We start from the raw sequence: 23,292 nt of genomic DNA, 5'->3' as shown, positions 1-23,292 counted from the left end.
ACGTTTGCTACAGTCCACTGGGTAGGCTGGTAGGCTGATCTATCCAGCATGCATCTAGGTGGACACGCCCACTAGTGCTGCAAGTAGACCTTATCAGCAGTCATGGTGTTGCTATAGTCCAATCCCATTTCTACCCCTTACCCCTTCCCCTTCCCCCTTGTTTTGAAGGGGTAAGGGGTAGAAATGGGATTGGGCCTAAGTATAGCATTCTGACAATTAGCATTATACTTTAGCAATTTTAGTGCTGAGAACAGATGCTGGAAGTTTGTTGTGGCAACAAAATACCAACAATTATAGATGGTTATTAAAATGACATCCCGCCCCCTCAAAAGAAGCCGTCTCAGTCATTTCAGATTAAGAAGAGGGTACTGATCTACCCGCACATTTTTCATGCGAGCATTAGACAACAAAGAAAAACATCACAAACACCCTTCCTTAATGGAACATTATGCCGTTACAAAAAAAGAAACTCAACTGAAACCCAGCGAATCGTAAAACAGAAAAATGACAGCTTATCGCTCACACTTAGACTGTGGACTCTAGCGCGGCTTCTCCTCAGAAAGCCAAACCAAACTATCTATGACGTTTGCAGCGGGCCAATATTGACAGAGCGACCGGGAGTACGGTGACAGATTGGGGAGGTCTTAAAATAGCATTAGCAGCCTTAAAGACACCCCGATCCACAGCGGGAAGAACACCGCAATTCCGCACCAAGGTCACCTCACGAAGGCTTTGAGAGCTCATCGGGTCCCCAACCTGAATCCATCCGTCTGCACGGAGCTCATCCCAGATCCCAAACCAGCCCTGCCTCCACCTTCTGCGTCACAACACGGAGAGAGATCTCAATGTAGGCCGGAGCACACACACTGGCTTCACAAACTCTGCAGCAGAAGCAGAGGTGGCTTCACTCGTCCTGGATGACTGAATGAGTTCATGGACACACAGGTCTCGGCGTGGGTTAGTGTTCCACTTAGTGACAAAGTCCCGTAAAGGGCGAACGCGCCTCACCACTCTTAAATGTCATCTACTTGTGACGCATGATCACGTCCGGGAAATAAGAGACACAAAGTGCATGGGATTTCCTCCATCCAAACCAGACGATATTAATCTCAGCGCTGCAGGTTCTGCAGGTTATGTGGGTTCTGCGGGTCACGGGTCATGGGTTCTCTCTGGGCCTCTGCAGGTGAGGCGCAGAGAGAGAGAAGGAGATCTTTTGAGATGTTTTCCATCCATTGCACTTCAAGCAAGACAAACTCCAGCTAAAGCCCTACTTCAGCAGGAGTTTTCTACTTCACCATATCAGTCGGTAATTATCTCAACGCTCCAGGTTTTGCAGGTTCTTTGGGTTCTGTTGATTCCGCGGGTAATGTCTGCATGTCTCAGATGAGGCCAAGAGACGGAGAAGGAGATCTGATGAGAGGTTTTCATTGCCTGGTAAGCAAGACAACCACCAGCTGAGTCAGTTAGCAGCATCTTAGGATAGCCTCCAGTGAACTGGGAGCATTTGTGGGTTTGTGTGTGTGTGAGCTTAATAAAGTGTATTTCTGTCTTCCTGCGTAGCATCAGACTATTGTGGTCTTTATCTTCCTCGAGGAAGACGGGTTGGTGGTGATGGTGGTGATGGTGGTGGGGGGGAGGGGGGGGAGACACACACACACACACACACACACCACCATGATTCCCCTCAGCCCCGGCTACGAAACACCCCCACCAACATCACGCTGCGGGGTCCCATCGCACCATAAACAACAGCGCTAACTAGTTACCCGAGGCGGCATTCATCCTGACGCCGCAGTGAGAAATGGTATCGTTTAAACGGCTCCCCGCTGTGGAAGCAGGAGACACGGGGAGAAAACATTGCATCGGCGCAGCCATTCGTCTGGCTGCGTTTGGTTACGATGACGAGGCGTGGGTAACAAGAGGGCTCCTCTACATTATTGCACAATCACCCCTCAATTTGTACGTTCGTACAAACAGCCTCTTGTGTGAGGGCTTATTAAACACCCTATTAAATACATTAGGAAGGTTTGATCGATGCTGGAGGAGTTCATCAGGGAGGGGGGATGCACCAGCAGCATTAAGAGAAGTATAATTAATCCATTTTCATGCAAATGAGAAGTGTCTTTCTTTAGCTCAAGAGCAGATTTTCACAGATTTAGTAAAAGTATAATCATTGTGTCAAAATTATTCCAACAATTACATACAGGCAAACCAGAAGAGTTTTCTAGTTACACACCTTTAGGGCAGCTACCTTTTATCAGCGCACAAAAGTCTGCATGCATCTACACATTCACGTGTTTCACAAAGGGCAGGAAAACTATTCATTCATTAATGCAAATTACGTTGGCCTGGCTCTGAGTAATTTCGAACAGGAACGTCTTGCATAAAAGGGATTACATTTTTTTTTTACAAATGTCCTTGTTTTTCTGATCATTACAGATTCAATGAGCTGGCATCTATTGACAGACAGATTGATCAGTCTCAGTCAATAAACTAGCTCATGAATAATACTAAATCAATTATATTAGAGGAATAATACTACATTAATAATACTACACAAAGAATAAAAGATAAATAGTGCTCTGATCTAGGTAGTCCTGGTCTAGGTAGACCAGGTCTAGGTAGTCCAGCTCTAGGTAGAGTCTCTAGGTAAAATAGCGCTAGTTGGACCAGCTCTAGGTAGTGAAGCTGTAGCATTCTGAGAAGGCTTTTTTCCCTGGACTTTGCAGGGCTGTGGAATGCAATCTTGCTTCTATTCAAACATGAGAGGCACTCACACTGGCCCTATTTGCATAGAAATGTTATTTTTCAGTGAATTTTAAATAGAAATAAGATTTTTCCCTGAGACTGCTTGTCGTTTACTGAGGGAATCATTTCAGGTCCAATTATTCAAGGCCATATCTCAGTCTCCGCTTTAGACTGCAGGTTGAGACAAGGTTAGAATAACAATTCTGCATAATGAATTGCGCGATAGAACCCCAGAAACAAAACAATTTGGGTTATAACAGTGACTCAACCAATCTGCTGCTGCCTTATCAGCCCGCCCCCTACCCACACACACACACACACACACACACACACACACACACACACACACACACACACACACACACACACACACACACACACAGAGCAGCAAGCCGTTATGTCTACTCAGAGAAAAAGTCTCGTCTCCTCACTCATCAAGCGACAAAGCAGTAAGCAGACGAGACACCGCCATCACGCGGTCCTCTCTCAACGCCGTCTGCTGTAAGAGAGACCTGTTCTGGGCTGGCAGGCCGGCCGGAGGCAGGGAAACCAGCCCCGTGCGGCGGAGCTCCTTGCGTGGCAGGTGACCCACGGGGCGACCCTGCTCTCCTCTCCATTACCGGCCTGACCCTACAGAGGGGGATTCTGCCGGGGGGCACGAGAGTCTGATGTGGGGGGGGGGGGGGCAGGGGAGCAGTGTGTGGCGTGGTGGCTACGGAAAAACTCTGCTCGCTCGGGCTGCTTTTAAGTCCCGCCCCGCGAGAGAGCTAACACACACACGCGCGCGTTTATCCGTGCCTTGGGGTTTTAGGCCAGTGTTAAAAAATTCAGGACATGCATTTTGAAGTAATACCACTTAGGGAGGTGTCGGTACACCAAAGAGTTTGTTGTTGTTGCACGACTTTGCCGGTGTGTAGAGGTATTTGTTCAGGTTCAAGGTCTGTTAAGCCGTGATTTATTTTTACACTACAAAGCCGAATTTGCAATACGTTTTCTTTTTTTGAGTTGCCAAGTTAGGTATGCATCCCCCGCCGCCACACTTTATCAACGCCAAACTCCTTTGTTACTTTTCCAGGAAACTCTTTTGAACACCGTGTTGCTTTCTTCCTCTCCGCAGTCCAGAGGTTCTGTTCATCTCATTAGTCAGCGACGAGTCCCCCGCTCAAAGGTACCGGTCCTCCCGTATCAGGAAGGAAACGGAACAAAGCATTTTCAAATCTTTGTTCACCGATTAAACACTGTCCCACAGAATTCTCCGGAGAGATGGGCGATGAGAATTGATCATTCAGAGCTTGTTCCATCGATAACATTTCGCCGCTGCGCTGAAGCGTCGCTGGCCAAAGTGTTTGAGTGTCTAAATGTGTGAAAGTGTTCAATTAAAGAGCCGAGGCCAAGCGACTTCTACAGAGAAAAGCACCGACGCCATTTAGCGGAAGTGAACCGAAAGCAATAGTTCGGAAAAATATACTGAAGCAGAGGACGGCAGTTAACCCAAAGTAAAACAGACAGGCAAAGTCAGTCAGACTCCAAAGAGAACTCTTTACTTTCAGTTCATCAACCCCTGAAGCACCCTGTGCGAGCACTGCAGAGCTGGACGGAGACCAGAGGGTCTTGTCTAGCGGTCAGCGTCCAGACACAGGGAACCGCAGGGAGCTAATACGGACTGGAACGGTGGTGCGGTGGAACAGATGGACCCTCACGTACCTGTCTCTCCCCACAGCGTATCATGCTCGTCCATTTGCACCGCATGCTCATTAGTCAACGCCAGCAAGTCCCGCACGACCTGCCAAACACAAACCTTTGATTAATGGCGGTTTTCACAAGCATACGATATCAAGCAAACCTGGAGAAGGAGTTCTGCCGCGGCGGCGTGTTTTCTGATCTTTTTTTGCCCAGCGGTAAAGGAGCCGACCCGTCTTGGGACGGCTCGGTTGAGGCGAGTTGAGGTGTCAGGTGACGTGCACAGAGTGAGTATCCAGGGGGCGGCCGACTGCTAGGCCGTGAAGCTCAGTGACCCATCTGAAGGGCTTCTACCTCTGGCCTCGGCTGAGCTCCACCGTGATGCGGGTCGGGAGCTTTTACCGTTAGCCTTCAGCGGTGTACTGCGCCAGGCCAGGGCTGCGCGACCCGGCTAACTGCTAATCTGCTGGCTGGGTTAAGTGGGGTACAGCTAGTGCTGTTTGCTAGCAGTGGTGAGGAACACGGAAGGAAAAAAACTGAAACTGGAGCATGAGAGGTGAGCTACTATGTGTATGTGTATTTGTGTAAGAGTGCGTTTGTTTGTGAGTGAGTGAGTGAGTGAGTGAGTGAGTGAGTGAGTGAGTGAGTGAGTGAGTGAGTGAGTGAGTGAGTGAGTGAGTGAGTGAGTGAGTGAGTGAGTGAGTGAGTGAGTGACTGAGTGAGTGAGTGAGTGAGTGAAGGAGTGAGTGAGTGAGTGACTGAGTGAGTGAGTGAGTGAGTGAGTGAATGAGTGAGTGAGTGAGTGTCGGCGCATCATCCCCATGCGTGTGTGTGCGTGCGTGTGTGTGTACGTGGGTATACGTGTGTATATGTGCGTATGCGTGTGTTTGTCATGCAGGTGCACGCTCCCCGTGGTGACGGGTGCGTGTGTGTGTGTGCGGGTGCCTCGCTGACCTGCGTGTGCCCCATGCTGGCCGCTGCCACCAGGGCCTGCTGCAGGGCCTTGCCCTTCTGCCCTCCGGGGCCCTGCTGCTCCCCGGGGCCCCAGTCCAGCTCCAGGAGGTACTGCAACACCTCCGCGTGGCCCCGCAGGGCCGCGTGCACCAGGGCACACTGCCCGCTCTTATCCACGTGGTCCAGCTGCGCAACAAACGGTAAACGGACCGCATTTATACAAACGCTTGTCCAACCAGTAGCCACCCTAAGCACTTTACACTATTGACTAACATACGCCCATTCACGCACACGTTCACACACCGACGGCGGCGTCGCCCGTGCAGAGCGACAGCCGGGGTAAGGGGGTCTTCCTCAGTGACACCTTGACACTAGGAGGATCGAACTAGCGACCGCCCTGTTCCCAGCCGCTCTACCCGCTCTACCTCCTGAGCCACATGCCACAACACAGCGTTAACGTTAACGTCAGCTGAGCGGGGACTAAGGTTTCTGCCTTCACCCAGATACGTACGTACATACATACAGTGATGGATGTAGCAATCAATTTATATACTAACAGACCGATACATTGCTAATTAAGTATTTTGAATTAAGTCGTTTATTCTACTTTTTGGTAATGAGTGCTAATAGCGGCCGCAGGTGCAGAACAACACAGTGTTGGAGGGATTTAAAACAAGGAGAGTGCGGTCTGTGAGAGTTTGTAATCAAACACAGGAGGACTTTTCTCGGGGCAAGTGCTGCAAACTTTCGTCTCCAAACATTCGTCGCTAAACATTTATCTCGAAACTTTCGTCTCGAAACATTCGTATGTGAACACCCAGCAGACTCTCTACACCGGTAACGTCCGTACCCCCCAGTGGGTCCCAGCGTCCGTCCCCCCCTGGCGTACCTTGGCGCCCCGCATGCAGAGCAGGCTGACCAGGCCCAGATGGCCGGCGGCCGACGAGAAGCAGAGCGGGCTCATGCCGTTCTCCGAGACCACGTCCACGCTGGCGCCGAACTCCAGCAGCAGCGCCGCCATCTCCAGGTGGCCCAGGTGGGACTGGACGCAGAGCACCGGGGAGTTGGTCAGCACCTCCGTGCGGTAGTTCACGTTGGCCCCGCCCAGCATCAGCAGCCGGCTCACCTGATTGGGTCACATCGACGAGGTCAAGTCGAGTCAAGTTCAAGTCAAGTTATTTGATCGTCAAATGCACAACTTTACAGGCAAAGCAGTCATGGCTGGCAATATGATGTTTGTGTCCCAAACTCTCCTTAACAATGCAATAGTATAAAAAATAAAATAAAGTAAAAATAGTATAAAAAAGAGTAAAGGCGAGGACAGGTAGTGAGGGTTAGGTTGCAATCAACAAAACCACATTTTTAGGATTTCTAATAACATTTAATTTATCCCGTGGATGGCCAATGGAAGTATAGGGAGGTATTCCATCATTCCAAAGCAACTGATACTTTAAGGAATTAAAGAGTAATTAACGCAGTAAGGTGATGCTTGAGGTTGAGCCGGATGAATGTTGGATTAGGAGGCATAATGTACAGTACTGATTTACATGAATGATTAACTTCCCTGGACGGAACAAGGTCACTTCACCATGTAGCAGCATGACCGCTGTCATACTTTAAGAGAGAGAGAGAGAGAGAGAGAGAGAGAGAGAGAGAGAGAGAGAGAGAGAGAGAGAGAGAGAGAGAGAGAGAGAGAGAGGGGAGGAGAGAGAGAGAGAGAGAGAGAGAGAGAGAGAGAGAGAGAGAGAGAGAGAGAGAGAGAGCGAGAGAGAGAGAGAGAGAGAGAGAGAGAGAGAGAGAGAGAGAGAGAGAGAGAGAGAGAGAGAGAGAGAGAGAGAGAGAGAGAGAGGGGGAGAGAGAGAGAGAGAGAAAAAGAATGAAAGAAAGAAAGAAAGAAAGAAAGAAAGAAAGAAAGAAAGAAAGAAAGAAAGAAAGAAAGAAAGAAAGAAAGAAAGAAAGAAAGAAAGAAAGAAAGAAAGAATTAATGAATGAGAGAGAGAGAACAAGTGATGAGTCCCCACTTTAGTGCTGATGCTGAGGTACCATCATGTGTCTAGTAGACAGAGCTCATCACTCAGCCTAACGACTTCCTGAAAGGCCAACGTGTCTCTTATCCTCGTCTTTGGGGAGCAGAGTGGAAAGCAAACACATCGCCGGGATGATCCAAAGTATTAAGAAGCTAATAAATAAATAACATGTCCTGGCGCCACCATTATCGTGGCCTTCCTGTTTATTAAATGACTGCTAATCTCAGCGGGAGGGGGGTATTTACTGGGCCTTATCCTCGCTGCAGAGACAAGACGGATCAGACTGGGGAGGAAGACACAAATGCATCTCTCGTCTCCACGGCGACATCCATCAGCGAGGCTAACTCATCACCCTGAGAGAATGCTTTCAGGAACTCACCTCCGGGCACACACACACACACCCTGACACCATCAGTGGTATTAAAAAGCCCTGTGGGGGGACCGTGCTGAGAGCAGATGCCAGCAGTTTCAGGACACAATCATTCAGTGTGATTGGAAAGTCTGTAGGTATCATGGACCAGGTAGGATGTGTGTATGTCCTAGAGAGAGTTTGAGTTTGGGTCACTGTTCCACACTGTTCCTCAGAGAGGAGTGTGTGTGTGTGTGCGTGTGTACCTTGACGTCAGGTGTGTACAGGTTCCTCAGAGAGGTGTGTGTGTGTGTGTGTGTGTGTGTGTGTGTGTGTGTGTGTGTGTGTGTGTGTGTGTGGACCTTGACGTTGGGTGTGTACAGGTTCCTCAGAGAGGTAGGTGTGTGTGTGTGTGTGTGTGTGTGTGTGTGTGTGTGTGTGGGTGTGTGTGTGTGTGTGTGTGTGTGTGTGTGTGTGTACCTTGACGTTGGGTGTGTACAGGCTCCTCAGAGAGGTGTGTGTGTGTGTGTGTGTGTGTGTGTGTGTGTGTGTGTGTGTGTACCTTGACGTTAGGTGTGTACAGGTTCCTCAGGGAGGACAGGGCGGCTGACAGGCCGTCTGCGCTGCAGCTGATCCAGAGAGCCTGAAGGACGCTGGAGGACACGCCCGTCCTCTTACTCTGACCCTGGATGGAGAGAGCGCACACACACACACACACACACACACACACACACACACGCACACACACACACACAGAAACACACACTCACAAACACACACACAGAGATGCACGCACACAGACACAGAATACACAAACACACACACACACAAACGGATACACACACACACACACACACACACACACACACACACACACACACACACACACACACACACAAGCTCACACACAGAGATGCACGCACACACACAGACACAGAATACACAAACACACACACACACACAAACGGACGCACACACACAGACACACACACACACACAACAAAAATCGATGAAGCACAACACATCATATCCCCATCTCGATGCTTATGTTACACTATATTATCATCTCATAAATAAACCACACACACATACATACAGAAACCCAGTGATACTGCTGCATATGTAATGCCGCCCATGCTGTGCTACCTTGAAGATATGAGCTTTGAGGATGTGGTGGCCCAGCTCCATCGTCTGCTGCCGGTTCAGCTTGCCCTCCTGCCGGGACAGCATGAAGGCCATGAGGGCGTGGCCACTCCTGCAGAACAAACACAGCCTACGTTCAGCGAGCAACCACACACTGCGGGACTCATGCAAAACGTCAATACATAAATACATGTAGCATCCAGCTCGGATAAGCCTCGGAATGAACCTCGTGTTGTATGCCTTAAGCAACCCTGTACGTTTTCGGAAGACTCATGCTCTTGTCAATACTAAAGCACATGCTAACCATAATGCTAACGCTAGACATAATGCTAATGCTAAACCTAATACTAATGCCAAACTAATACCACTACTCATGCTAAACCCAATTTTAATGCTAAGCCCAATGCTCATGCTAAACCTAATGATAATTTAAGTATGTTTCTCTTATGCATGCGCTGGTTTAGTTGTAGTTATAGTCGGCCGCCTAATAGCCTAAAATAAAGTTCTTGACAGAGAAATGCAATTCCGTTGTCCATTTATTGCCTCCATTCAACACATGTCAGTAACGCATGAGGGAGGTAGGACTGGAGACACCGGAACAACAGTTCAGGTCTGCATTTAACTGGCAGTGGTCAGTGAAGAGTGATCAGACTATACCCGAGCACACTAGAGCACTTACTCCAATCAAGAGGGTTATATAAGGTCAATGATCTCTAAGCCCTCTAGGGGCACTGTTCCTCAGCAGGAACACCGAACGCTTCACAACGATAACGCTAGACCTAATACTATGGCCAACACTAATGCTAAACCTAATGCTAATGCTAACACTGGTGCTAAGTCTTAACCCAGTACTAATCGCATCTCATAACAAAACTCTTGATTATCCCCCTTGTGTGTTTTGTGTGTTGAATTCATAATCTTCTTGGTTCATCAAAGTTCTTTGAGGTTTTTTCATCCAGTCTGGAGCCCCGAGTCAAAAGGGGGTTTCAACATCATCACAGAGTGTTATTCTGTCCAGCGCTGGGGAGATTAGAGATAGAATACTGTCTAGGCGTCTCCAAGCCTCCCCATTCTGTACTGGGAAGAGTCTGTCGGACGAGTGGGGATAGAGGAGGATGATGGAGGGGGGTGATGGAGGAGGGAGCGAGAGAGGGTGATGGGAGTGGAGAGAAGAGAGGGGGAGGGGGCGCATTCGATAGAATGCAATCTTTGTTCTCCTCCCTCCCTTCAGCAGTCTCTCTGGTGTTAATTAAGGCAGAACTTCATTAAAAGGCCACGCATGATCGCTGCTCGCTTTGATTGAGCTAAAAACCTTGCTATTAGTTCCTTAGCTTTCGATGTGTGCGTGCCCGCGTGCGCGCATATGTGCGTGTGCGTGTGAGAAACTGAGTGACAGTGTACGGGAGTTCATTTTCTTAAAAAGAAAGCATGAGAGAGAATACAGCCTTTTTTTCCCTCTACTCTTCCATTCCTTCAGAAGAAGTTCCCCGCTAGATGATTGGGGGGGGGGGGGGGGGGCTTTCGGGACCACGGTGAATGGCCGCGCGTTGGAAGGCGGATGAAATGCTCTGAGGAGACAGCGCTGGAGGGCCCAAGGTCCCTTGGGGCTCGACGGAGGGGCCCTTTAGAAACTAAAGCCGGGAAGGCCCTCAGCGGAGAACAGGAGGGGGGCGACCAGAGTGGAGACTGCGGTGACCTCATCCAGTCATTAGCAGCGCGCTCGGCGGTGGCCGACGAGGGGAGTGGAGGAGAGAGGAGGCTCCTGAATGACAATAAGGTGCCAGGGAGACCAGCGAGGGCAGGAGAGGAATAACAGGGGTCTGCCGACTTGATCCGGATCATCTACCCCCCCCAGAGAACACGCTGATCGCTTGTTCAAATTCACATTGCGGATCGCGTTCGTTAACCATAACTCGGAGACCAATTTGTAACTTGTGACCGGCCGCTGCTGCAAGTAGCTCTAACTAACAGTGATCTGAGAAGGACTGCAGATTGCAGTGGGATTTGAGTGCGATTTGAGTAGTGTTTTAGCTGCTTTATTAATACATTACTATTATTATTTTGATGTTATTCTATTATCTATTCTATTATTGTAATTATCTATTGATATTATGCATTTGGTATTGTTTGTCTGATGTGTCGTTAATCCATTCTGTACTCAGGTCTCTCTTGATAAGGAGATCTCCATCTCAGTGTGACTGATTCAATAAAGTCTGCTTGAACCTCCACTCTTTGGACTTTTGGACTTTCAGCTTCTCCCTGAAGCTATTCCATTAAGCTAACACCAAACAGAGCTGTTAATGCAAGCGCAAACAGAAGTGCATGAGCGCAGTCCCTCTTACACACACACACACACTCACGTACACACAGTCAGACGCAGACACACACAGACACACAGACTCACACACACACACCATCCAGATGGATCTTGGGTCTGTAGAGCAAAGTTGACAGGATGTCTGGTCACGCTACCTGCTGCCGCCGATGTACGTTTAAAGGCGAACCGCAGACAGAAGAAAGATTGCAAGTCAACGGCTGTTCCTGGATGTAAGCATAAATCCTGCTATCGGACTCTCAGCAGAGCTCCCTGGGGACACGAGATCGGCCGCCCTAAACGCTCCGGTACAAGTTTTAAAAAACCATCGCAGGCGAGTTTGAAAAGTAGAAAAAAGATAAGTAATTCGTCGGATAAATGTACACTAAAGTTCTTCCTTCTGGGAAGGAGCAAATCGAGCTGGGGGACCCTGGAATGTTTTACTGGCTACAGAAACAGTGAGCTAAGCTGTTGTGTTTGTGTGTTGAGTTTGAGCTGATGTTATTTACAGACTGACGCAGGAAGGAGGAGGAGGTGTACTGTGCACTGCCGGTCCACAACCGTCTCCTGGCAAACATTGACTTTCTTTTTTTGGCAGATGCAAGTCCTCTCAGATGACATCCATTAATATTACAATGTTATGACTAGCCGACTCCATTTACCTCGTGCTGTCCAGATGGGGAAATCGGCTTCATTGAGTTCATATGTACATAAATGTATCGTATGTCTTTTTAATGATCACATTAACAGTGTGTCTGTGTGTGTGTGTGTGTGTGTGTGTGATCCAAACAGATCGTCTCTCATCAGCAATGTGCTGAAAATACTGAATTGTGTATAAGGGCTTGACGTACGCCTGGGCATTACTCTGGCAAGGAAATGGTTCTATTGAGTAACACTAGGGTCCCATTCAAACACACTTTGAACACATTGTAGACGCTTTTACACAGCTTAAACCAGAGGGATAGTCAGTGGTAGTTCATGTAGTTATTCAGTAGTAACTAGTTCGGTTCTAAAACGGACCTGGTACAGCGAGTGGTAGTCAGTAGTACTTCATGTAGTTCATGTAGTCAGTCAGTAGAAGCTAGTGACGGTTTCAAACGTACCTGGGGTCACAGAGGAAGTCGGTGCTTTCGCCGTCCGCCCGCCACACCAGCCACTCCCTGAAGGACGGGTGGCAGAACATGCGCGTCTTGTCCCGCCGCTTGATCAGGAAGCAGGCCAGCAGCTCCATGCGCTGCTGGAAGTCTTCCCAGGGCAGCTCGCCGCGCACGCTGCCGCCGTTCACCGCGTGGAACAGCTGCTCGTCCGTCATGGGGTGCAGCGACGCCAGCGCCACGTTGAGCACGGGCAGCGAGCGCTCGAACGCCGAGTTGGTCATGAACTTCATGTTGCACTGCAGCTGGTACAGCTCGGCCAGCGACACCGGCACCACCTTGTAGCCCGAGCTCTTGATGACCAGGTGGCCCCGCTGGAACAGGTCCAGGGTGAGCTTCAGGTACAGGTAGGAGCCCTGGCTGCGGGCGCCCAGGTGGCCGCTCAGCTTGCTGACCACCAGGGGGTCCGCCTTGCCGTTCAGGCTGATGTTGTTCATGATGTCGCGGCTGCCGTGCACGCGGTACTGGATGTAGGCGTTGAGGTCGCCGTTGATCTCGGGGTTGTCCTGCACGTCGTCCAGGGAGATCTTGGGGAAGGGCAGGGGGCTGGTGATGTCCTGTCGGGAGATAAAGGAGAACCACGTTGCGAGGTGTGTATGGCGGGGGCTTCGTGTCCGGCGCTGGAACCCATTTGAAAGCCGACGGCGCTGCGCACAGCGGGAGGTCTGTCTGGAGGAAACACTGATTTTTTGCTGCTGAGTGACTGCTGGAAGGTCAGCTGGCAGCGGGGGGGGGGGGGGGACGGACCACGCTGTGTTGACGGAGCTATCAACCCGGAGCAGAAAGCTGCTGCTGAGATGGATGCAGTGGTGACCAGAAAACTCAAAATCCCCAAACCCTAGGGGGTGGAGGGGGTTGGGGTTTCTAATGGACAGACCGGGGCCAGCACCTAATCCTACTCTTCAATTTCCCTCCTGGGGGAGAAAGAAATAACATAAAACACCTTAATCCCCCCCGAGACCATTCTCTCCAAGGACTGAAGCAACATCGCCTCAGTGAGATAGACACCCTGCTCTCATCATCTTTCTCCTGACAACACCCAGCAGGTAGGTAGACACACACACACACACACACACACACATACACACACATACACACACACACACGCACAGATGCACCCACAAACACAGCTCCTGATACGTAATCCACAATAAGGCCAAGGTGTTGGCAACACCTCACGATGAGGTCTGGTATTAGTCTCAGGGAAGCCGAAGTCATTACGATGAACTCTTTATCTGCGGGTAGATCCGTTCTCCGCGGTGAAGGCAGTGATCCCCCACCACCCCTCACACTCCTGCCTCACTCTCCCCCGGTCTCATGGCCAGGCCGCGGGCGGCGTAATGGAAAAGTTTGGTTTATTCTTTTGTTTTTTCAGGGTTTAGCATTCAACCCCATCAACTGACGAGAGTGAGAGCGCACGCATTCCCCCGACAGAGAGCCTTGACGAGAAACCTCTTCCTGTTGAAATAAATACAGCCTTCGCGCAAAAAGGAAAAAAACACCCAAACAAAATACCAGAGAAAAAGGGGCCTTTCAACGGTGCATCTTGCCAGCAGTACTAATTAAAAACATGCAAATAAAGTCGGAAAAACCGTGCGTGGCACCGACACAATGCATCGCCTCAGCTGACGGCTTGACAACGGTTCCACAAAGAACAGAGGAGGAACTCAGAAACCTCCCTGGCTGTTTTTCCAAGTCAAACCGCCGCGCTCCGCTCCGTCTGCCCGCGCCCTCCGGTCAGCATCCCCCCGCCGCGACAGCATTAACGCCGTGCTCGTGTCAAGCCGACCGCCAAGAGTTGTAGCTGTCAGTAAAGCCTTCACGCTACACCCAGGCTCCAGGAGCCTCAACGCCAGCCAGGGGGGGGCGTAGGCGGCGACGTAGCAGGGGGGCTCGTAGCCTCGTGGCTCCACAGGCCTGTCAGGTCCGGGGACAGGCCCTGTCTCTCTCTGTCTCTGTCTCTCTCTCTCACACGTTCCTGACGGGACTGTACGACCTCCCACGTCAGTCAGAGCCCCGCTAACCAGTCCGCTCAGGGAACCGCGGGAGGGGGGGGATCTTAGGCTGTCATCCCCCCGGGTCGCGATCCATCCTGGGGCTTCTGGTTAAGAACCTGTCCTCCTACTTCTTAAGTAAAATGCTTTGGATAAAAGCGTCTGCTAAATGCCCTAAATGTAAATGTCAAATCGTCGCGGGAGAGCACCAGGCGTAACTGGATCTGAACCGGCTTTTTCCTCCCGTGTGGATGTGCCGGGGGCCTGATGTCAGTCAGGGTGTAACGTAGCGGCGTGGAAAATGCATATCACACGTCGTCTCTGACCGCATGATCATCGTCGTAACGGGGTGATGGAAAATAACTCCTGTTTTCAACTAGGGCAATTAGCAGCCGCTTATATCCTCAGGGACACCTCAACACTCAACTAGGAGGAGCTGGGGATCGAACAAGCGACCTTTCGGTTACAAGACAACTGCTCTACCTCCTGAGCTAAGCCAACCCCGGTGCATTCGTTCCCTCTCATTCCCCTGATACAGGACTATGAGAGAAGGGCGACGATCAGGGAGACGGACCAAGAAACCGAACGCCGCCTACCTGCAGGCTGACCCGAACAGTGACCACCACCTTCAGCCAGGAGGGGAACTTGGTCATGATCTTAGTGATGAAGGAGGCGATGGTGTCCCCGTAGTCGGGCTTGTGGAACTCGGCCTCGTTAAGTCCGTCGATCAGGATGATGTGGTCCTCCTCGGGAATCCTCCTCTCTGGGGACACACACACGCACGCACGCACGCACACACACATACACGCACACACACACACACACACAAGCACACACACAAACATGCGAACGCACACACGCAAGCAAACGCACACACAGACAGTAACATTAGTGTTTGGCCCAGTCTGTGTCCAAGTCCTCTGAATCAATTCCACAAAGGAAGTGGAGGTAATTGTTATTATATTGTAGGGACCATTCAATCCCCGGTGAACGCAGCTAGAAGAGTAGCTGGGCACTTGCATCGTTTCCTGATCCGATGGCAATGAAATCACAATGAACCAGGAGAGCCCTGTAGCTGCTGTGCAGCGGGCCGTTATGAAGCCGCCGGAAGCTTCTCCCTCCACAGCCACCTCTGCCGCGGTGCTGTGGGGACCTGCCCCACTTTACAGCAGTCGGTCGGTACCGCAGCCTCCGCCACGCCCCGTGAGCTCCTAGCGCTCCTCATTAAAACTCATCACAGTACATTTAAACCTCAACCAAGAACCACACGGACACTTTCCGCCGCAGTTATCCGAGTTCTGCAATCCGGTCGAATCTCTCTACAGCTATTGGAAGATACGAACGACTCAAGGTCCAGTTGCCTTTATGGGGAGTGCTTCCTCCGAGAGATCTGATTGGCTGTCATCGGTATGCTGGTGTGGAGGGCGAGGCTGTTTGAGAGATGTGTACTGCGTCATCCCGGGCAACACGTCACGTTTTTTGTGGATCTATCGAACGCTAGGGGCGGGCGGACGAGCCCGCAAGGCCAACGGACATATCCCCCCCCTCTACGTCCAGTCAATTTGGGCCTTATTGATCGTGTGTGCAGAGAAGTGAATTGAGTTTCCTGTGATCTCGAAGGCACATCCTAGAGGATATTTCAGTTCGCCGGCAGCAAATTCTTTGGTCAATATATTTTCCGTTCCCTATACCTCATTATCATTCAGCATTCATACTTTTGAAATCCCGCCGATAAGCTGTATTTCCGGTTCTTTGGGTAGAAGCATTTGTAATCAATGTGATTGGATCTTGTTTTACAGAAGGAAATAAACTGCCGTTTCCCTCAGGAGAATAGAGCTATTGAGTATCATGACTCATGCTCAGATACGAACGCATAAATTCAGTCGGAGCATAACTGTGTACTCAGGAACCCTGAGATCCTCGCTCGCCAGGGACAAGAGCGTAGGCTTAACATGAACACTGGAATACTGACCTCTCACACTTTATCAAAGCTCAAATCGGTCTGCTAAACGCTTGTTCAAAACCCGCGACAAGGGTTTGTTTATAAAGTTGTTCCACTGTCTGCAGCTCTTGCACGGAACGCTGAATATATAAATATATAAGAAATATAAAAAATATACAAGATATATGAAACATTTCTGGACTTCTAAAAAATCGAAAGATTCAAAACATAACCGTATCCGATCTACGGAGAAGGGGGTGTATGGGCTAGGAGGGGCAGGGGGGTCGGCCTGAAGGAAAGCAGTTCATACGTTGACTGCTTCCAATGTTGCGTCGGTCATACTATAGAGTGATTACTTGCCTGCATGGTGAATAACACAGAACATAAGGAACTTTAATCCGCAATCACAACATCGGTCGAAATAATCACAACTCCATCATTCCCCCGAACCGTTGAGCTCTAACGGGGGGGGCTGGCTTGAACCGCGGGAGGGGGTTTACCTCTGCGGAGGGCGGACAGCGGCTCCAGCACCCCCCTCCGGAAGGCGGCCTGCGGGTCCTGGACGCAGGAGCGCAGGCTGAGCATGCTCTGAAGCTGGGGCTCCTTCAGCAGCAGCTCGCGGTACGCCGCCAGCTGGTGGGCGCGGCACAGCAGCGCGGCCACGCTGTGGACGAACTCCGGCACCAGGCAGGTGTAGGTGTTGTCCGCCTGGCAGTAGTGGTAGGCCACCACCTGGACAAAGGGGGGGGGGGAGGAGGGGGAAGGATTAGGGGAGAGGTTTAGGGGAAAGGTCAAAGATCAGGGGGTAAGGTCGGATGAAAGGTAAGGGGAAAGGTCAGAGGTCAGGCGCCAGGTTAGGGGAAAGGTCAGGGGAAAGGTCAGAGGTCAGGCGCCAGGTCAGGGGAAAGGTCAGAGGTCAGGTCAGAGGAAAGGTCAGGGATAAGGTCAGGGGGAAGGTCAGGAGAAAGAACAGGGGTCAGGTCAAAGGAGAGGTCAAGGGTGAAGGCAGGGGAAAAGTGAGAGTAAAGGTCAGGGGAAAGGTCAGGGGGAAGGTCAGGGGTAAGGTCAGAGGAAAGGTCACGGGTAAGGCTCACCGTACTGAATCATTATGTAACGTATTTCAAAAGAATGCAAAGTAGAGTCAACGTCAAGTCAGTTCAGAAGGCTCCTTTACACAGAGTGACCTGTAGTGTACATGATTCATGAGCAAGTAGGGTTCAGGCATCTTGGATGCAGGGACATCCAATACGCCATACAGGTGGGTCTTCAAGGGTTCATATAATCCATATAAACCCTTACATTGTACACACTGCAGCTGAATCACACCTGTACACCTGTGTATCAACTAGAGTAATCGGTTGCCAGGGCCAAGACCTATAGATAAAGGATGAGAATCTACTCCCTCAACTCCACTATCCCTTCAATTATTTGCATCAAACCTACACAGATGAAGCGATGCGAAACCTTGACAAGAGTGTGTGTGTGATGGTGGGACCTCAAAGCATTACAGAGGCCAATAGCACAGCGCCTTATCTGTGTTTGATATGATGCAGTCGGCGGGTACACACACTAAACAAAGAACAAACTAAGCCCCTCTGCCCTCCTTCTCCTTCTTCTTCGCTACAGAGCACAACATCAAATGGGAGACGGCCTCGTTTGTGGAGGAAGAAAGGAACCCAGCAGAACCCATTTCACCTCAACAACCATGTGAGGAATCTTCTGTCTCAAAGCTCTGCTCGGCCCCCCTACCCCTTTCTCTATTATCTATATCAAACCCCCTCTCTCTATCTCTCTCTCTCTCTCTCTCTCTCTCTCTCTCTCTCTCTCCCTCTCTCTCTCTCTCTCTCTCTCTCCCTCTCTCCCTCTCTCTCTCCCTCTCTGCGCAGACCTTAAATAACCTAGGGTGGGAGAGCAGCCTGCCGTCCCCAAGGCAGGCGCTCTGAAAGCCGGATGCCCCTGAGGGAGCAGCTGCTGCAACCCGGCTTCACGGACGTCTGATTCAGAGGTGGGAGGAGGAGGAGGAGGGGTGGAGGAGGAGGAGGAGGAGGAGGGGGAGGAGGAGGAGGGGGAGACAAAGGGAAAGGACAAGGGTAAGGAGGAGGAGGAAGAGGAGGGCGGGAGGAGTAGGTGGAGAAGGGGGGGGTGTAAGGAACTGATGTGAGATGGAATAAGAGGAGGAAAATGATAGACCTTGGTGAGGAGGGGAAGAGAGGGGAGGAGGAAGAGGAGGAGGGAGAGAAGGAGGAGGAGGAGCAGGAGGAAGAAGAGGAGGCTGAACAAGGAATAGGAGGAAGAGGAGGAGAAGAAGGGGGGATAGAAGGAGGAGAAGAAAGAGAAGGAGGCTGGAGGATGAGTAGGAGGAACAGGGGGAGAAGGAGGAAGAGGGAGAGAAAGAGGAGGAGAAGGAGGAGGAGGGAGAGGAAGAAGCTGGAAGTGGAGGAGGAGGAGGGGTTTCCACAGGGAGGGTGGACTCTGTTCTAATTACATTCCACCTGCAGGAGCTGACACCGTTCCAGGGCTAACAGCGGCAGCAGCAGAAGGAGCAGCAGGTGACCAGCAGGTGACCAGCAGGTCAACATGGTGCTCCATCGGCGTAGGGCGTGGGGTCACCTCACGTCGACACAGCCAGACAGGTGTCCCCTTGTACCACACATCTTGTGTGGTACAATATCTTTTACAATATTTTTTCACTGATTACTCATTGTGACCTTTTGGTACTGTAACTTAAAGGTGCTGTAGGTAAGATCTAAGAGCTATTATTTCAGTGTAATTCCTAAGAAATGCCAAGGCCATCCGCCTGCTATTATTAAGTGAAAGACTGTAAGTTTATCTGTCTTGGAAAACTGTGCCTGCCTTTATAAGGAGACCAAGGATTTGACACCGGGCCTCTTCATTTCTGACCAATCAGGGCATCTCTTCCCATTTTGGTTCGGGATCCACCTTGCGTGTCAACAACAGGTGAGTGAATTGCAGCACTTGTAAATGGAGGAAAAACGTAGGGAGGGAGAGAGAGAGCAGAGATGGAGGGAGAAGCAGAGAGGGAGAGGTTTCTTCTCTGAATCTGCTCTATTATGCGGAATATTATAAGAGAGTCTTACCTACCCCAGCTTTAATGCAGATACTTTGTTCTCTAAATCTTGCTCTCTTCTCTACAACTCTCCATCTCACTCTCTCAGTTCTATTTGGTATTTTCTTTGACCAGTATTTGTAAGTAGTATAAAAACCACTGCGTCTAATGAATCTTAAAAAATAACTTGATCCGCTGCAACCTTGTTCTCTTGCATATACGATGGCATTGAAGACATGGTTCACAGTGTGTAGGTGGGGAAGGATAATACCAGATAAAGAACTCAGTTAGGACAATTGAGAAAAAAATAGAGGCTTAGCCATTGCTGTGCTTTTACATTAGCTGGGAGAGACTTCTGAATCCCTCGGTCCTTGACACTACTTTCATTGGAAAGCTTTTTCTGCATCGATATAATATTCAAATACCCCATTCCAGTAGCAGCAGGACGGAGCAGGAAAAATATGACAAAACTTGCAATGAATTTGATCAATTGGGAGTGGTCATAACCATTTCATGATAAGTTTAACAAAAGCATGTGCGGAATTTTTATGATTCACTAACACAATGCTTCCCCTTCACTGGAGACATGTTTGTCCTTGTAAACCGCTATGAGTCGCTGGGCTGTCATGACATCACCTGAAAGTGAAAGACACAGGAGTAACAAGAGAAAGTGCAGGCAGTGGCTACCGGCTATGTCCAAGTAATGCTGGACATTAGCATCATTTGAATTCAGTCTTCCTTACTAGATGTTGTTTAGACCGGCCTTTCTCAAACTGTTTATCCGGAGTCCAGTAGTGTTTAAACCTTAGCATCTGGGGGCCACTTAGTTCTACCTAAATAACCCTGAACACACAGAACCCGAACAGCTAGATTCACATTGCAGCTGCAGCACTGCAGCACTCGAGTTGTGAGGAGAGCAGGAGAAGAGAAGAAGAGAGCAACATTTAGAAACCAAACGACCGAAAAAACTTCCTCTCCCCCTCTGCGCCCGCCCTCCCTACGTTTCTCCCCCACTGAGAAGTGTTGTGTTTCACGAACCTGTGATTGGAAGGCAAGATGGATTATCTGATCCAATCAGGGTGGCGATGCTCTGATTGGACATAGCAGTGACCACCCGGGAGGAGTCAGAAATCAAAATTGTCTCGTACTGAGGCAGAGTTACATTTCCCTAACTAATGGCTGATGGATTGCTCTGGCATTTCAAACAAATTACGCTCGGATAAGAGCCCTAAAATTGTAAATTGTACCTACAGCCCATTAAATGTCAAAATGAAGGGGGTGTCAGTGTTCAATGAGTTGTGGGTGGTTCAATCAGTTTTCAGAGTGATTTCTAACGGGATTTGTTGACTGCAAAATACCGTGGTCTGATGGATCAGCGTTTAGCGCCCAGATCACGCAACGCGATGCGTGGGTTAGAACAGTCCATAATGTAATACGTCCATGGGCTGGCCTGCTGCCCAGCCACACAGTGCTGTGCCCGATGCATGGTTCGAGGAACACTGGTCTCGAGCACAACATGTTCTGTCATCTGAACGTGTCCTCATTTGGCACCTTAACACAGTTAGGCTTGATAACACAGGGGCCTTAAGTAAGGTCACTTAAAGGTGACATATTATCCCACCAGGTGGAGGGTGATTAGCTGTTACACGCCGTTTTGAGAATATGCCTCTTCTGACATCACAAGTGGGCGTGTCCACCTAGATATGTGCTGGATAAACATGGCTGCACTACCCGTCATCCGTCCACCACGTCATCTCGGTGGCCACGGCCACCTAAGATGTACGAAGAGGCCGATTTTCAAAACGGCCTGTAACGGCTAATCACCCTCCACCTGGTGGTATAATATGTCACCTTTAAGTAAGGTAACTGGCTTTACTGGGACGTCACTAACTTCACAGTGACGTCCTGTACAGAGGGCACGACCGCGCGGCCGTCATCGAGCCGTGAGGACTCCATGATCAACACACGAGTGTGGAATCCTCCACACTCGTGTGTGTGTCTCCGAAGCCGCACGGCCCTGGGTTCTGACCCGAAGCGTCTGCGGTCGTCTGTGTCACGGAGACCCACTACGCCCGACCTTCTCATTAACGACATGTATCCAGAACTAAAACAAAGAACAGCCACTCTGGATTCAGATGTCTGTGAAGTTACTCGGTGCTCAACAGCAGCGGAATAGCAGCTTCCGAACATACCGCACTCCACTCGGCGTGCGGAACGTCTCTGGGGGTTCATTTCATAGCGGCGGTGAGGAGAGGCCGCCGTCTCCTTTACGTTTGACAAGAGGCGCTCGGTGGAACATCAGTTATTCACACATCACAGAGACCTGGGAGATAGCCCACGGCAGGGACTTCTGCGCAAATAATTGGCTTAAGGGATGCTGCTTGGTTTTCAGAGATGTTTAGACGCGCTTGGGTGGCAGAGAGAGCCCCCCCCCCCCGTCTGCCACATAAACTCAAGCGTTCTCCAGTGGCGGATACAGCCTGTGTTTTGTCGCGCGCACCATTTCGCTGTTGAGAAGCGAGCAGTCGCAGAGAGCCATCGCGGTGAGCCATCGCACTGCTGAACAAAACGGTTTACAGAGACAGAGACGAGCAGGTTCAACCAAGGATCCTTTCATTCCCAGACGAATGTGTACAAGAGCTTGCGATGCTATGCTACAGTTAATTATAACTTTCTTCGAAACCAGGCGTATCAAAAGAAGACTAACAAGGACTATAATTTCCCCATTTTTATTCAGATTTATCGCTGGCTCATGTCCATAATAATAGGAGCACTTAAATTGACACCCTATCTGCCGCTGAGCTATGACATGTATCAGTTGGATGACATTTTCTTTCACAAAAAAATACCGTCGCTAGCAAACGGTAGCTCACTACAAAGCCCCTTTTTAGCAGAACTTTTTCAGGTTGGGATTTTTAAGACAGAAAGGGTTGTAATCAACACACAGCAAAACAAATGTTCAAATGATGCGCCACAGGGAACCGCACAAGGAGATCCTAAACCCGAGCAACCGGAACTTTCTAAAGCTGCTAATTCAACAATTAGCAGCACCTTGTTAGACATGTGCTCAGCGGTCGCCGAAAACGATAATGGGGAGAGAAAAGCAAAGCCGGAGAAAGAGAACAGGTGAGAAAAGGAGTGCGTGGTGCTGGCGTCACAGGTTATGACTACACTTTATGCTCCATATTGATTGAAATACTGAACAAATGACTCTGGCTGAGGTCTTTCTGTGGCGCCGTTACCTTGGCAACAAAGAGAAGGGTCTCACGGGATTCTTGGCCCTGCGTGGAGAGTGATTCGCCTCGCTGTGAGGGAACGCTGTTGGGCTGAAGGACAGCCGAGAGAGAAAGAGACTGACTGAAGGGAAGGAGATGATAATGTACCACAGTATGGGACTGAAGGAAGGAGATGATAATGTACCACAGTATGGGACTGAAGGAACTAGATGATAATGTATCACAGTATGGGACTGAAGGAACTAGATGATAATGTACCACAGTATGGGACTGAAGGAACTAGATGATAATCTATCACAGTATGGGACTGAAAGACAAGAGAGGGAAAGAGACTGACTGAAGGGAAGGAGATGATAATGTATCGCAGTATGGGACTGAGGGGAAGGATCCAGAAGGACAGGAGAGAGAGGTTCTGACTGAAGGAGAGGAGAGAGAGGGACTGGGCCAGAGTAGCACACTCGAGAATGGAATAAACAAATATTAAATGTTTATCTCATCTCTCTAGACACTATTCAGCCTTTTGGCAGAGGCTTGAATTAATTAATTTGAGATAATTAAGGAGTGAGGCATCTTGCTCAAGGATGCTTTGAGGTCGATTGTGGACAATTGGGGTTTAAAGCCAGAGCATTGGGCTGGGAGTCTAAGCCCTGAGCACTACACTGTCCTGACCCCAGTACAGCCCGC

The 23,292-nt window shown here is 49.9% G+C and overlaps 1 protein-coding gene across 4 annotated transcripts in view; it reads right to left on the bottom strand.

Moving 5' to 3' along the window:
* Positions 1-23,292, bottom strand: part of LOC115533321 (protein TANC1) — a 134,566-nt gene that overhangs the window by 10,944 nt on the left and 100,330 nt on the right. For all 4 annotated transcript variants that reach the window (XM_030343774.1, XM_030343776.1, XM_030343777.1 and 1 more), the window contains exons 11-18: positions 16,806-17,037; positions 14,960-15,126; positions 12,319-12,926; positions 8,905-9,013; positions 8,321-8,443; positions 6,272-6,508; positions 5,383-5,568; positions 4,453-4,531 (exon numbers count right to left, since the gene is read on the bottom strand). In XM_030343774.1, coding sequence (XP_030199634.1) covers positions 4,453-4,531; positions 5,383-5,568; positions 6,272-6,508; positions 8,321-8,443; positions 8,905-9,013; positions 12,319-12,926; positions 14,960-15,126; positions 16,806-17,037 — 1,741 coding nt within the window. The remainder of the gene's footprint in view (positions 1-4,452; positions 4,532-5,382; positions 5,569-6,271; positions 6,509-8,320; positions 8,444-8,904; positions 9,014-12,318; positions 12,927-14,959; positions 15,127-16,805; positions 17,038-23,292) is intronic.

Source organism: Gadus morhua, chromosome 20 (assembly GCF_902167405.1).
Source record: "Gadus morhua chromosome 20, gadMor3.0, whole genome shotgun sequence".
Lineage (NCBI taxonomy): Eukaryota > Metazoa > Chordata > Actinopteri > Gadiformes > Gadidae > Gadus > Gadus morhua.
This window is presented reverse-complemented; position numbering and strand designations above follow the sequence as displayed.